Source organism: Nyctereutes procyonoides, unplaced genomic scaffold (assembly GCF_905146905.1).
Source record: "Nyctereutes procyonoides isolate TBG_1078 unplaced genomic scaffold, NYPRO_anot_genome, whole genome shotgun sequence".
Taxonomy (NCBI): Eukaryota; Metazoa; Chordata; class Mammalia; order Carnivora; family Canidae; genus Nyctereutes; species Nyctereutes procyonoides.
In genome coordinates, this window is record NW_026575131.1 from 44826230 (window position 1) to 44839506 (window position 13277).

The window sequence follows — 13277 nt, forward strand, 5'->3', positions numbered from 1 at the left end:
AAGACTGAGGAACTTTCCAGATAACAGGGGATTAAAGAGATGAAACAACTGAACACAACATATGCTAGCATTTTCTTTTGCTAGGAAGGACATTAATAAGGTGATTGGCAAAATCTGAATAAGGGCTGTAGATTTTAGAATTGTATCTATGTTAAATGAGTCTGATTTTTTTTTAATGAGTCTGATTTTAATCATTGTGCTGAGGCTGTGTTTTAGGAAATACACAATGAATTATTTAGGGACCAAAAGGGGTAACATGTCTGCAATCGACTTTTAAGTGACCCAGAACAGGGGTGCCTGGCTGGCTCAGTGGGTGGAGCATGTGGCTCTTGATCTCAGGGTGGTGAGTTCGAGCCCCACGTTGGGTGTAGAGATTCCTTAAATAAATATAAATACATAAATACATAAATACATAAATACATAAATAAATAAATAAATAAATAAATAAATAAATAAATAAATAACTCAGAACAGGGCAATTCCTCAAAAAAAAAAAAACTGAACAATGGAATTATAATATGATCCAGCAATTCCATTTCTGGATGTATATTCACAAAAATTTAAAGCAGGCTCTTGGGATCCCTGGGTGGTGCAGCAGTTTGGCGCCTGCCTTTGGCCCAGGGCGCAATCCTGGAGACCCGGGATCGAATCCCACGTCGGGCTCCCGGTGCATGGAGCCTGCTTCTCCCTCTGCCTGTGTCTCTGCCTCTCTCTCTCTCTCTCTCTCTCTCTCTATCATAAATAAAAAAATAAAATAAATAAATAAATAAATAAAGCAGACTTTTTTTTTTTTTTTAAATTTTTATTTATTTATGATAGTCACAGAGAGAGAGAGAGAGGCAGAGACACAGGCAGAGGGAGAAGCAGGCTCCATGCACCAGGAGCCCGACGTGGGATTCGATCCCGGGTCTCCAGGATCGCGCCCTGGGCCAAAGGCAGGCGCCAAACCGCTGCGCCACCCAGGGATCCCCATAAAGCAGACTCTTAAAGAAATATTTGTACACTAGTGTTTGCAGCAGTGTTAGACACTATAGCTAATGTACGGAAGTCACTCAGGTGTCTATCAGTGGACAAATGGATGAGGAAAATGTGGTGTATCCATAGGATGGAATATTATTCAGTCTTAAAAAGGAAAGAAATTCTATCCCAGGCTACAACATATATGAACTGTGAGGATACTATGCTAAGTAAAATCAGCCAGTCATGGGGTACCTGGGTAGCTCAGTGGTTAAGCATCTGCCTTTGGCTCAGGGCATGATCCCAGTGTCCTGGGATCAAGTCTTGCATCAGAATTCCTGCAGGGAGCCTGCTTCTCCCTTTGCCTGTGTCTCTGCCTCTCTCTGTGTGTCTCTCATGAAGAAATAAATGAAATGTTTTTTAAAAAATGAAATCAGCAGTCACAATAGGACAAATACCATAGAGTTCCACTTCTATGAGGCCCATCGAGTTGGCAAACTCATTACAGACAGAAAACAGAATGGAGGGGCTAGAGCTGAGGGAGGGTGATAGGGAGTTAGTGTTTAATGGGGACCTAGGGCAGCCGGGGTGGCTCAGCGATTTAGCGCTGCCTTCAGCCCGGGGCGTGATCCTGGAGACCCAGGATCGATTCCCACGTTGGGCTCCCTGCATGGAGCCTGCGTCTCCCTCTGCCTGTATCTCTACCTCTCTCTCTCTCTCTCCTTTCTGTGTATTCTCATGAATAAATAAATAAAATCTTAAAAAAAAATAATGGGGACCTAGTTTCAGTTGGGGAAGATGGAAAAGTTCTGGAGAGGGATGGTGGTGATGGTCACATGGTAATGTGAATGTACAAAATGCTGCCGAACTGTACACTTGAAAACGATTAAGATGGCAAATTTTATGTTATATGTATATTTTACCACAATAAAATAAAATGATTTACAAGTCATTTTTTTGCATAATACGTATCTAGCTACCTTATTATTTATTTATTCATTCATTCATTCATTCATTCATCCATTCATTCATTTATTTATTTATTTTAGCTACCTAATTTATCCTTAGAGAAAGAGCAAATGTAATACAAAGTTAACATCTGGGAGAGGCTCCCTGGGTGGCTCAGTGGTTTAGGGCCTGCCTCTCTCTCTCTCTCTCTCTGTCTCTCATGAATAAATAAAGTCTTAAAAAATCTGGGGAAATCTAGGTAGGAAAGGACTTCTCTTCCCTATGCTTATAACATGTCAAAATTTTTATTTAATTGCAATGAGAATAAAGACAGTTGCTTATTCTCCCTCCAGGGCTGGGAGATGTCTCCAGCCAAAGCTTTACCTCAGCACGAGGTAAATAATCTTGTCTATCTTTATATCCTCTCACCAGGACCCCCCTCTTTCTTACCCTCCTCCCTCACTCCTTGAATTCCCCACTTTTATTTTCTGTGGCCCTGGCAGTCCTTTCTGACAAGAGAAAATATGTTGAAAGGCCAGGAATTAAAAGAATCCATCTCCCAGGCTTAAACTGGGGACTTAAAGGATCATCTTTACTTGTTTGGTTCCAGCTGGGGAGTTGTCCCCCAGTTGAGCCTGTTGTCCACGGGGCACGTGTACTTGGTGAACCATTTCCGTGGGCAGGGGGAAAAAGTATGCTAACTCGATTAGTGGCCAACCCAAGAAACCTTCTCTGGGCACAGTAACCCCCCCCCCCCGCCATAATCCCCCTGGTGGTCACTATGACATGGGATGTGCCAAGGCTGGATGCCTGGCTTGAGACCACAAACTCTCCCATGGATCCTCTCTGCCCGGCAGAATGGTCACTACGTGCTGAGCAGCCTCACTCGCCTAGAGCAACTCAAGGGTTATCTCCACTGGGTGATGTTTCTTGAGCATTACTGGGATGGCCACACGCCCACAGCAGTTCTCAGTAGTAGGAAATGAGCTGACATCACTAGAAAGCCACATAGTGAGTCACTTTCTTTTTTCAACTTTTTTTTTTTTTTTTTTTTTGAGTAAACTCCACATCTAATGCAGGGCTCAAACTCACAACTCTGAGATTAAGAGTTGCAAGCCCTATTGACTAGGCCAGCCAGGTGCCCTGTGAATCACCTTCTTGTCCTAACCTTTGTTTCTCATATCCTCTGGGTCCTCACCTACCCTGCCCCCACCACCTGGGGGAAAAAAATCTAAAATAAGAAAACTGTCACCGAAAATATACCACCCCCACCACCACCCCCAACCTACCCTACCACTGGCCCACAGCATCCCCACAGTGAGGCATCCACATGAGTGCCAAAGACCTTGAGAGGAGCATCCCTGTTGTTTCATTATTAAGGAGCAAACTCCAAAGCCCCCTAATGCCAATGTCAGTGGGAGGAGGGGGTGAGTAGGGAAGAGAGCCAAGTGCCACTTCCACCACCAACTCAGGCCAAGCAAAAGCAGCTGGCACACAGGGGACACAGAGGCTGTGCCACCCTGTTCATTTGCAACTTGAGACCAGTCAAAAGTCATGTAAGATGACTGAGGCCAGGATAGCAACTGCATCCAGGGCAGTGTGGGGAATGCTGGGGGAGGGGGAGCCAAATGGGAGGGAACATTCTAGGTTGATGGAAAGGTTCACTATCTTAATTGAAGCATCGGTGACATCGGTATAAATACTGTTCCCTGAAGTGGTAGGGGTACTGAAGATCTGTACGTGCCACTTTATGTAAATTATTCCCCAATTTTAGAGAAGGCAGTGAAGGGGAAGGAACAAGCTATATGGTTCATCCAAAGTTATTAGAAGTGGGTGGCTTGTCATCTAGCTAAATTCTTGCCTCTGAACACTTTCTGTTCCAACAGAGCTGGCCCATTCTCCCAGGGGAGGAGTGGAGTGGCAGCAAACCAAGTCCCCCAACACTGCAGCGACCACAGCCGCCAAGCACACACCGTGAAAAGAACAGGGCTCACGCGCCCCAGACCCCAGACGGCGCATTGTCTACACCCCAGTCTACCTGACAAGACCCCGCCGAGAGGCCGCATCTGACCGATTCCCTTGACCCCTCAACAAAGACCCCCTTTGTTCCCTGGTTAATATCCTTAGCAGGTCTGTCTAGACTCACTGTGGCAGTAATTGTCCCGTGATGTCACCAGGACCTGTGACCCAGCTCCTCCTCGCTGCGCTTGGGCAGAGAACACTCCAGACGGCCCCAAGCCAAGGGGGTCCCGGCCCTTGACACCCACCTGAGCCTCCTAGGAAGAGAGAGACCTGCAGCCAGTGTCCCACGTCCACCACCTTAGACCTGGGGGAAACAAGATGCTCCAAAAATGCAGCCTGTGGGAGGTGCTTAGGGGCAGGACCATGCTGGGGAATGATCAGACCTGGGAGTGGGGAGGGGTATGCCTCTGTCCTCAGCACTCCCACCTCCCCAGTGTGGCTGGTAGGAAATGGTTCACTCTTCCACTAGAGCACAAGTTCATCCAAGGTGGGAAGAAGTAGAGTCATATGAGAGAGAGGGACAGAGGAGATGGGGGGAACAGGGGAGAGGAGAGTGACAGAGACAGAGAAAGAAGTGGAGACCTGATGGGAGAGAGACCCACAGAAAGGCCTAATGTAACTGAGAAAGAGACACACAAGGGGAGAGTGACAGATGGAGAAAGACATGGAGACATAAGGGGAGAGAGGGAGAGACCAAAGGCAGGCTGAGAGAGACCTCTCGAGAGGCAGATAGAGAAGGGGGGAGACAAGAGAAGTTAGCTGATCCCTGAGGCAGGAGGAGTTCCTTCTACGGATGACAGCTTGGGCTTCAGAAAAATCCGTGGGGACAGGAAGTTAACTGTGGCCCACTATGGGTTGCAAAACTCCCATCTTCAGCCTGAAGTGACCAACACGAACTGCCACCCACAACTCATGTCTGGGTCACACCAAGAACACTCCGAGCCATATTTTCTTGGGACACCTTTACCTGCACAAATCTGTTTTATCCAGGACAACTAAAACACACGAGGGGCAGCTCCCAGCCACCCCACAGGTGGATCCTGCAGACACTGTGCTGCCGGAAGGCACCAGACCCAAGTGTAACTCCACTGACGACAAGTTCTAGAACAGGCCACACCCAAGGGTGGTGGGGGGGGGGTCAGCAGAGAGATTCACACCTGAGGGAAAATAGCTATGAGGGGCCACAAAGAGCTTCTGTGATGAGAAAGGGGCTGGGAGTGTTCTAGATCTTGATCCAGACACAGGTGACGTGGAGGTGCACAGGCATAAATTTTTGTGGGGCTACACTGATGCACTCACTCAGAGTGTGTATGTGCAACTCCAGCTTTTTGTTTTTGTTTTAAAGGGAAACAGTCAAAAAAAAAAAAAAAGGGAAACAGTCACATCTGGGAAGGTTGGCGTCTTTTTATCGGTGGCATGGTAGAGAATCCTCTCTTCTTGTTTCATAAGCTTGAGGAAGAAAATTTGAAAGTCTTCCAGAGGCGAGGTCTGGCAAGATGGGTGACCAAAACATAAGGGGCATTTCCCCTCTGGCAGCAGGATGAAAAGCTGCCATCCTCCACCATCCACGTCCCAAAGCTCAGAGGGATTTCCAAAGATTGTTTAATTGATTTTTCTCCTATTTAGATGCAGATCATAGTGTCTGGGGCCCAGGAATTCAGACACACGGCTTTGTGTCCACTCAGCCCCGTGAAGGCTCCTGTCTGAAACTCGCACAAAGCCAGACACACAACGTCTTCAGAAACACGCTGTTTCCTTTTTGTCTGGGGCTCCAGGGAGCGGGTGCAACGAGCAGAGCCTCGGACACGCTCCCATCTGCAGGGTCCTGGGGACCCCGTCCTTCTGTCCCGCTCACAAAGTGGGGTGAATTTTTTTTTAAAGGGAAGTAGCCAAGATTTTGAGGTCTATACTAGGCATGATATAAAAGGTGAGGGGCCCCCAAACTAGGGGTTGACACACTAAGGTTTCAACTTGGATTTTTCTCCAAATTCAGGGCTCTGGAGTGAAAAGCAGGGGATGCTTTAAATCAAGCAGCTAATGGGCTAGGATTAACATGAGTTTGGCTCCAGTCTCTGCAGATCTGATTTATATAAGGAGAAAACGTTTCTCTCTTTCTCTCTCCCCATTGTTCCCGTCTGTCTCTCCCAAATGCCCCATCTGACAAAGAAAGTGAAAGGCCTACAGGCTGACAACCTGCTCAGGACAGTGGAAAAGACACCCCCCTACACACAATATGCAGCCTTCTCCTCCCCCAGCTGCTTGGAAGTAAAAGTGAGGGTCATTATATCCTCTCTACAAGGTTAATACACCTCTCAACATCCCTGCCTAGTCACCTTTAAACGTGGCTGGGGCATGAGGCACTTTTAAGTCAGTGCCACTCCAGTATCCTGGCTATGTGACCTCAGATAACTCTCTCCGGGCCTCAGTTGCCTAATCAGTAAATTGGGCACAAGAATAAGCACACACAACCACACAAAGGTTATGGGGGGAGTTCAGAATGCTTGGTGCAGAGCAAGCCGAGTGTAAGTTATAGTGGTTACCATTTGGAAAAATGTGTATATCAGACTTAAACGTTTTACAGGAAGCTTCAAGGGAGACGTTCTCTTCATAAATTCCTTCCTCTCTTTGGTGCCATATATTTCCAGGGGGACCCCAGCCCTGAGCCTGATTCCTACCCTTCAGATCTGAGTTACCTGGACTGCAATCCAGCTGGCATTCACGGTATGTTCCCCAAAAGGGCCAAACCCTGAAAAAAAAAACAACAACAACAGTAAAAGCAGCATATCACCACCCAGTGACCTTCTCTAGCCTGCCCAGGATCAGGCCGCTGCCTCTACCTGGCAGAACAGAACAGGGAACTTTGGGAAGAGCCACCATCTGGGACAATGTCAGGGGCCTGATCCTGCATTCTGGGGTGCACCCAGGGCCCTTCAGAGCACCCCCCCCCACCGCCCTGCTCTTAACTGCTTTTAACTGTCCTTTCTCCCCCCTCCTTTATTTTAAAGATTTTTAAATTTATTCATGAGAGACAGAGAAAGGAGGTAGAGACATAGGCAGAGGGAGAAGCAGGCTCCATGTAGGGAGCCTGACATGGGACTGGATCGCAGATGCTGGGATCACGCCCTGAGCCAAAGGCAGATGCTCAGCCACCCAGGCATCCTGGAGCCTGGCTATTTAAAGAAAGAACACTTAAGACTGATTCTGAATGAAAAAGGATATTGGAGAAGGGGTTTCTGAAGGCGACTTTTTGAGATTTTTTAAAAAGATTTTATTTATGTATTCATGATCATGAGAGACACACACACAGAGAGAGAGAGAGAGAGGGGGGCAGAGACACAGGCAGAGGGAGAAGCAGGCTCCATGAGGAGAGCCCGATGCAGGACTCGATCCCAGGACCCTGGGTTCCCGCCCTGAGCCAAAGGCAGATGCTCAACCACTGGGCCACTCAGGCATCACTTAACTGTCCTTTCTTGTCTCCACCTTCACCTGACCCTCGTGCCCAGCAATGAGCCAGTGGCCTACCTTTGCCCCAGAAAGGGCTGGCCTTTTCCCTTCTCAATTTTCTCACTATCCCTGAGCCCCATTTATAATTATTTTATCACTGTCTTGGTATAGGGCTTCTGTGCCCTGTGAATCACCACAAAGTGAAGAATGGCCCTTATGGGATACACGTGGGTGTCTCTCAGGCCAGGCTGTCCAGACACCATCCGGCCACCTTCCACCCCTCTTGTTCAAACTCCAGGCTCCACTTAACAAACCAAGAGAGTGGCCTGAGGATGTGCTAAGTGTTCTGCATGCACTGTGGCATTTGGCCTCACTGAACCCCCTTCCAGGCAAGGCTGTTTCCTGGGCCCCTTTTATAAGAGTGGCACTCAGGGCACAGACAGGTGAAAACAGTTGCCCAGGGTCACATAGCAAGTAGCCAGAAGAGCTGGGATTTGAAACTAGACCCATGGGAGTCCACAGCTCTTCTATTCTAAACACCCTGTCACCCGGCCTAGAAATGAACATCTGGCAAGAGAGGCTGCCCTGGAAGTATGGGCCACTCCAGCTGGACTGAGGGTCCCATATGGTGTCATGGCCCTGGGAGGGATGCTGTGTCCTGGAACAGCAGCCTCCCCACCCTCTTAGAGGAGGCAGGACCCCTCCACCCTCTCTCCTCTCTCTCTTTTTTTTTAAGATTTTATTTATTTATTCATAGACACACAGAGAGAGAGAGAGAGAGAGGCAGAGACACAGGGAGAGGGGGAAGCAGGCTCCATGCAGGGAGCCGGATGTGGGACTTGATCCCGGGTCTCCAGGATCACACCCCAGGCTGCAAGCGGCACCAAACCGCTGCGCCACCAGGGCTGCTCCCCTCTCTCCTCTCTTGCATAGACTAAGTATGAGTCCCAGCTCGGCCACCTCCAAACAGGGTGACCTCTGTAAGCCTCAGCTTCCCCTCTGCAAAACAGAGATGGTACAGGTAATGAATCCGTGCAAGAAAATGCCCAGTCCAGTGGCTGCCTGCACAGTCCAGTACTAGAAGAACAAATACCAGATACAGGGGGTAGAGGTGGGGGGAGCAACCCTCCCCCAGTTACACACACCTGTGAGTGCCTTCCTCCATCTTCCTGGATCAGCCTCACCCTCCCGGGGCCACAAAACACTTGTGTGAATCTTAGCTGGATCTCCCACTCTGACCCGTCCAGACAGTGGGTCAAAATGACCCCCAACCAGAGGCCGGGCGGAAGTTGACGCCCACGTGGCCCTGAGGCGGAGTCTTCTCAAGGAAGAACAGTTAGTTTCAGGGAGTTGGTGACAGTGGGGACGGGCTCACCCATAAACAACCCGGGGAGAAACGATTTTGACCCACACGGTCCTGGGGACGGACGACAGGGAGAGCGGCCGGCCACCCAGGGTTCCCCGACCTCCTCTTGCTCTTGCCTCGGGAGAACAGCCCCCCATTAGCACAGGGCTGGGGGAGCAGTGGCTGGCAGAAGGTTCATTTGTCACTGGGGCACTTCCTGCCCGCAAATCGGCTTTGTCCCCTGGGGCAGTGGGTGGGGACAGGCCCGACCTCGGGAGGGGCAGGAAGGAGAAGTCCAGTCCAGTCCCTGGCCGGTCAGACGGAACAGACAGGTGCCCAGAGGACCACTGCGCTCACCCGGGGGAAGGAAGGACGCCAGAGGGGCCCGCTCCGCGCGGGGCACTTGACCGGACCCCCACACCCCAGCCTGCCGCGGCCCCTGACGGTAGGACCGCAAGGGGCCCCCCCTTCTGCACTTCCTACGTGTTGCGCGGACTGAGCTGGGAGATGACATCTTCCAAACCTGGGACGACTTCTAGCATCTGCCCCTCCCGCACCACCCCGCCCCTGCTAACCCCGCCGGCTCTGGAGCCGCCCAACCCGCCCCTGCCCGCGGCCACTGTCAGCGCGCCTGCCTTCAGCGTACCCGTCACCACCACCGCCTTCCTGGGCTGCTCCATGGCGGGATCGGGCTGCGCCTCTGACGCGCTCCTGGCCCGACTGGCGAGTCGGCCGCAGCCGCCGCCGCCCGGCCCCGCGCCGCCCCGGCCCCGCCCCGGCCCCGCCCCGGCCCCGCCCCGGCCCCGCCCCCAGCAGGGCCGCTCGGCGTGCGCGCCCCCGGGCCCCAGACGCAGCGTGCGCGCCCCGGCCCCGCCCCTGAGTCCGGAGCCCCCGGCTCCGCGCCTCTGCCAAGCTCGGTTTCCCCACCTGGAAGATGGGTACAGCTCGTTCTGTACGCTGTGGCCGCTTGAACTCACTGAGTCAGGCGCTGCGGCGAGCAGGTTGTTTACTCCGCGTGTCTCTGAGCGCCCGCGGGCTGCCCGCCCCTGGGAGTTCTTGGCTCCCTCCCCCGCCACCTCCCTGTGAGACCGCGTCATTCACTCCGTTTTGTGGAGGAAGAACCTGAGGAGTCTTGGTTCGTTAGGCCGCTGGACTAGAGCCTCCTGGAGTCAGAGAAGAGGCATGCGTGTGGGCCGGGAGGTTGAGAGGAGAACGGGATAAAGTGAAAACCCAGCAGCACAGTAAAGTGGTGCCCAAGGTCCTCTGCAGGCTCTCATGTTCCAAAGGAGGCTGATGTGGCTCCACAGACCTCGGCCTCCCCTCTCTCCATCTCCGCAACACTCAATCCACTTCTAGCCCCAACAGTCCTTCAACAGCTTAGCAGAGTCCCACCCCAGGGCCTTTGCACTTGCTGTTCCTTATCCACAAACCTAGCTGCTTCTCTTTCTTCAGGAGTCAGCTGAACGTCGCCTCTTCCTAGGGGTTCTACTTACCCTCCCTGGCTGAGATCCTCCGTCCCACCCCTCACTCTCTGTGAGCAGGTCCATCTCCTTACCTTGCTTCATCCTCTGTGTAGCAGTGATCACACTTGATTATAGACACTGCTTTTCTGGTTTGTTTCCCATTTCTTCTGACATAGGGATTAGGACTTCTAGGACAAGGATGAGTCTCCATTATAGCAGTGTCTGTGTACCCAATATGTGCCTGACATACAGTAGGTCACCCACTAATGTTGAATTTCTCCAAAAACAGCCAGAAAAATAAAGCTGAGTTTCTGACCACATCATCAGAAAAACAGGACTAGACCTTGGACTTGGGTCTCTGACATATCATTCCAAGCAACCTTGGTCTGAGATTAGCTAGAGTACTGATGACTCAAGAACCATCTGCCTCTGACCCTGGCCTCAGAATACCCAGGGCAGAGTTCATTGGACTGGCCTGGAGCCCTGGTTTACAAGCACAGACCAGAGGTCACATACTCAGTGGCTATTTTGGTCTCTGGCAGCTTCAGGTAGAATTCAGAAAATCTGAGAGCCGGCCTAAACCAGCTGTGGGGGCGAAATCCAAGCCAAGTGGGAGAAGAGAATGGACAAAAATCTCACCAAGGATCACGTTTCATAACTCCAACATGTAATAAGTATCTGCCCGCATTGCTAGAAGCCAGCGTTGTGGAGGGAGAGAAGCTACATCATTTTCCTTCACCCTATTGTACAAGAGGGAGGAAACATATATAACATCCAGAGTTGGTGGGCAGCCCAGGTGGCTCAGCGGTTTAGTGCCGCCTTCAGCCCAGGGCCCTGGAGACCTGGGATCGAGTCCCACAGCAGGCTCCCTACATGGAGCCTGCTTCTCCCTCTGCCTGTGTCTCTGCCTCTCTCTCTCTCTCTCTCTCTCTCTCTCTCTCTCTCTCTCTGTCTCTCATGAATAAATAAAATCTTAAAAAAAATATCCAGAGTTGGTGCTGATGGGGAGAAACTGAATCACACACTACTGCTGAGACTGGACAGGAGAAACGCTCAGATACACTGGTAGCCCAAGCCACACTTGGGCCCCATCTGAGCATGTCACTGGAGTTTTCTTTCTTAACCTCACAAAACCCTTTTGAGGGAAGATTGTTCTTATCCCACTTTTCAAGTATGGAAACTGAGGCCCAGAGCAGCTCAGTCACTTGTCCCAGGGTCACATATGGGAGAGACAGGGATTTGGAGCAGGAGTACATAGGCCTGTCCTTAGGGAGAACAAACAGCCTCCAAAATATCCTGGCTGACGCTTGCAAGGTCTGTGCTCAAGGATTTGCTTTGCAACAGTAGTGGGATAGATGAAAGGGCAGGGAGAAACAGAGAGCACTTAAAAAAAAAAAGTAAGATTAGGGGGTGCCTGGGTGACTCAGTCAATTAAGCAGCCACTCTTGATTTTGGCTCAGGTAATGATCTCATGGGCCTGGGATCGAGCCCCATTTAGGGCTCCAAATTCAGTGGGGAGTCTGCTTGAGGATTCTCTCTCCCTCTGCCCCTCCCTCTGCTCACAGGCGTGTGTTCACCCTGTCTCTTTCTCAAATAAATCAATATATCTTTTTTTTAAAAGATTTTATTTTTTTATTCATAGAGACGCAGAGAGAGAGGCAGAGACACAGGCAGAGGGAGAAGCAGGCTCCATGCAGGGAGCCGGACGTGGGACTCCATCCAGGGTCTCCAGGATCACGCCCTGGGCTGCAGGCGGCGCTAAACCTCTGTGCCACCGGGGCTGCCCTAAATCAATAAGTCTTAAAAAAAAAAAAAAAAAAAAAAAAGCAAGATGGTGACTTGGAAAGCCAGCCAAGTGCAATAAAGTACTGCTGCCACCTGGAAAAGCTTGGCAGTTCCTCAAGAAGTTAAACATAGTTACCAGAGGACCAGCAATTCCACTCCTAGGTATAGACCCAAAATAATTGCAAATAGGTCTTCAAACAAATGCTTGGACGTGAATGTTCATGACAACACCATACAATTGCCAAAAGGTCAGTACGAACAAACGTCCATCAATGGATGAATGGGGAAAGAAAATTGGTCTACCCAGGCAATGGATTATTACCCAGCCATAAAAAGGGAGTTCTGATACATGCATGGATGAACCTTGAAAACATCATGCCTAGTAAAGGAAGCCAGCTACAAAAGGCCACAGAGTGTAGGATTCCACCTATCCACCTATATGAGATCTCCAGAATAGGGAAGTCCATAGAGATAGAATGGTTGCCAGGGGCTGGAGGAGGGGGCAGGGAGACTGCTCATGGGGGTGGGGTTTGCTTTAGGGTGATGAAAATGTTCCAGAACGACATAAAGGTGATGGTTGCACAACATGGTAAATGTATATAATGCCAATGAATTATACACTTTAAAGTGGTTTAAGTGATAAGTTTTACATTATGTTCATTTTATCATAAAAAAGGAAGGAAGGAAGGAAGGAAGGAAGGAAGGAAGGAAGGAAGGAAGGAAGGAAGGAAGGAGGGAGGGAGGGAGGGAGGGAAGGAGGGAAGGAAGGAAGGAAGGAAGGAAGGAAGGAAGGAAGGAAAGAAAGAAAGAAAGAAAAAGAAAGAAAGAAAGAAAAGAAAAAGAGGGACGCCTGGTTGGCTCAGCGGTGGAGTGTCTGCCTTTGGCTCAGGGCGTGATCCTGGAGTCCCAGGATCCAGTCCCACATCAGGTTCCCTGCATGGAGCCTCCTTCTCCCTCTGCCTGTGTCTTTGCCTCTCTTTCTGTCTCTCTCATGAATAAATAAATAAAATCTTAAAAAAAAAAAAGAAAGAAAACATTTTGAGCATTCCAGATACCCCCAAGAATAAGCTCTCTCAGGCTTCTCTGGTACCTGAGGACACATCCCATTCGTGGATGCACAAAATAAGTCAAAATAAAACACAGATGCTCGCAGCCACAGTTCAATGCTCTGGTGGCTTGATGCTGGGATGCTGAGTGCAGTTCTCAGAGAAGGCACTTGGCTTGCTGCAGAAAAAACGCTGAAGGTTATCTTTGCTTTTCACCCTTTTTCCTTAAAGCAAAAATCTCTTCAGATTTCTTTCATTTGGGGAAAA

The 13277-nt window shown here is 50.2% G+C and overlaps 1 protein-coding gene across 5 annotated transcripts in view; it reads right to left on the bottom strand.

Moving 5' to 3' along the window:
• The window catches only part of PGPEP1 (pyroglutamyl-peptidase I), a 31949-nt gene extending 21443 nt beyond the window's left edge, over positions 1-10506 (bottom strand). The window contains exons 1-3 of one of the 5 annotated variants that reach the window (XM_055344072.1): positions 9363-9411; positions 6621-6673; positions 4052-4231 (exon numbers count right to left, since the gene is read on the bottom strand). Coding sequence is in view for 2 of the 5 variants with exons in the window: in XM_055344067.1 (XP_055200042.1) it covers positions 6621-6673; positions 9363-9396 (87 nt within the window). In the remaining 3 variants the exon portion in view is untranslated. Of the gene's footprint in view, positions 1-4051; positions 4232-6620; positions 6674-9362; positions 9426-10271 lie in introns of those variants that run through there. The other 4 variants (XM_055344069.1, XM_055344071.1, XM_055344068.1 and 1 more) reach the window with 4 other exon arrangements.
• Between the last annotated feature and the right edge of the window lie 2771 nt (positions 10507-13277).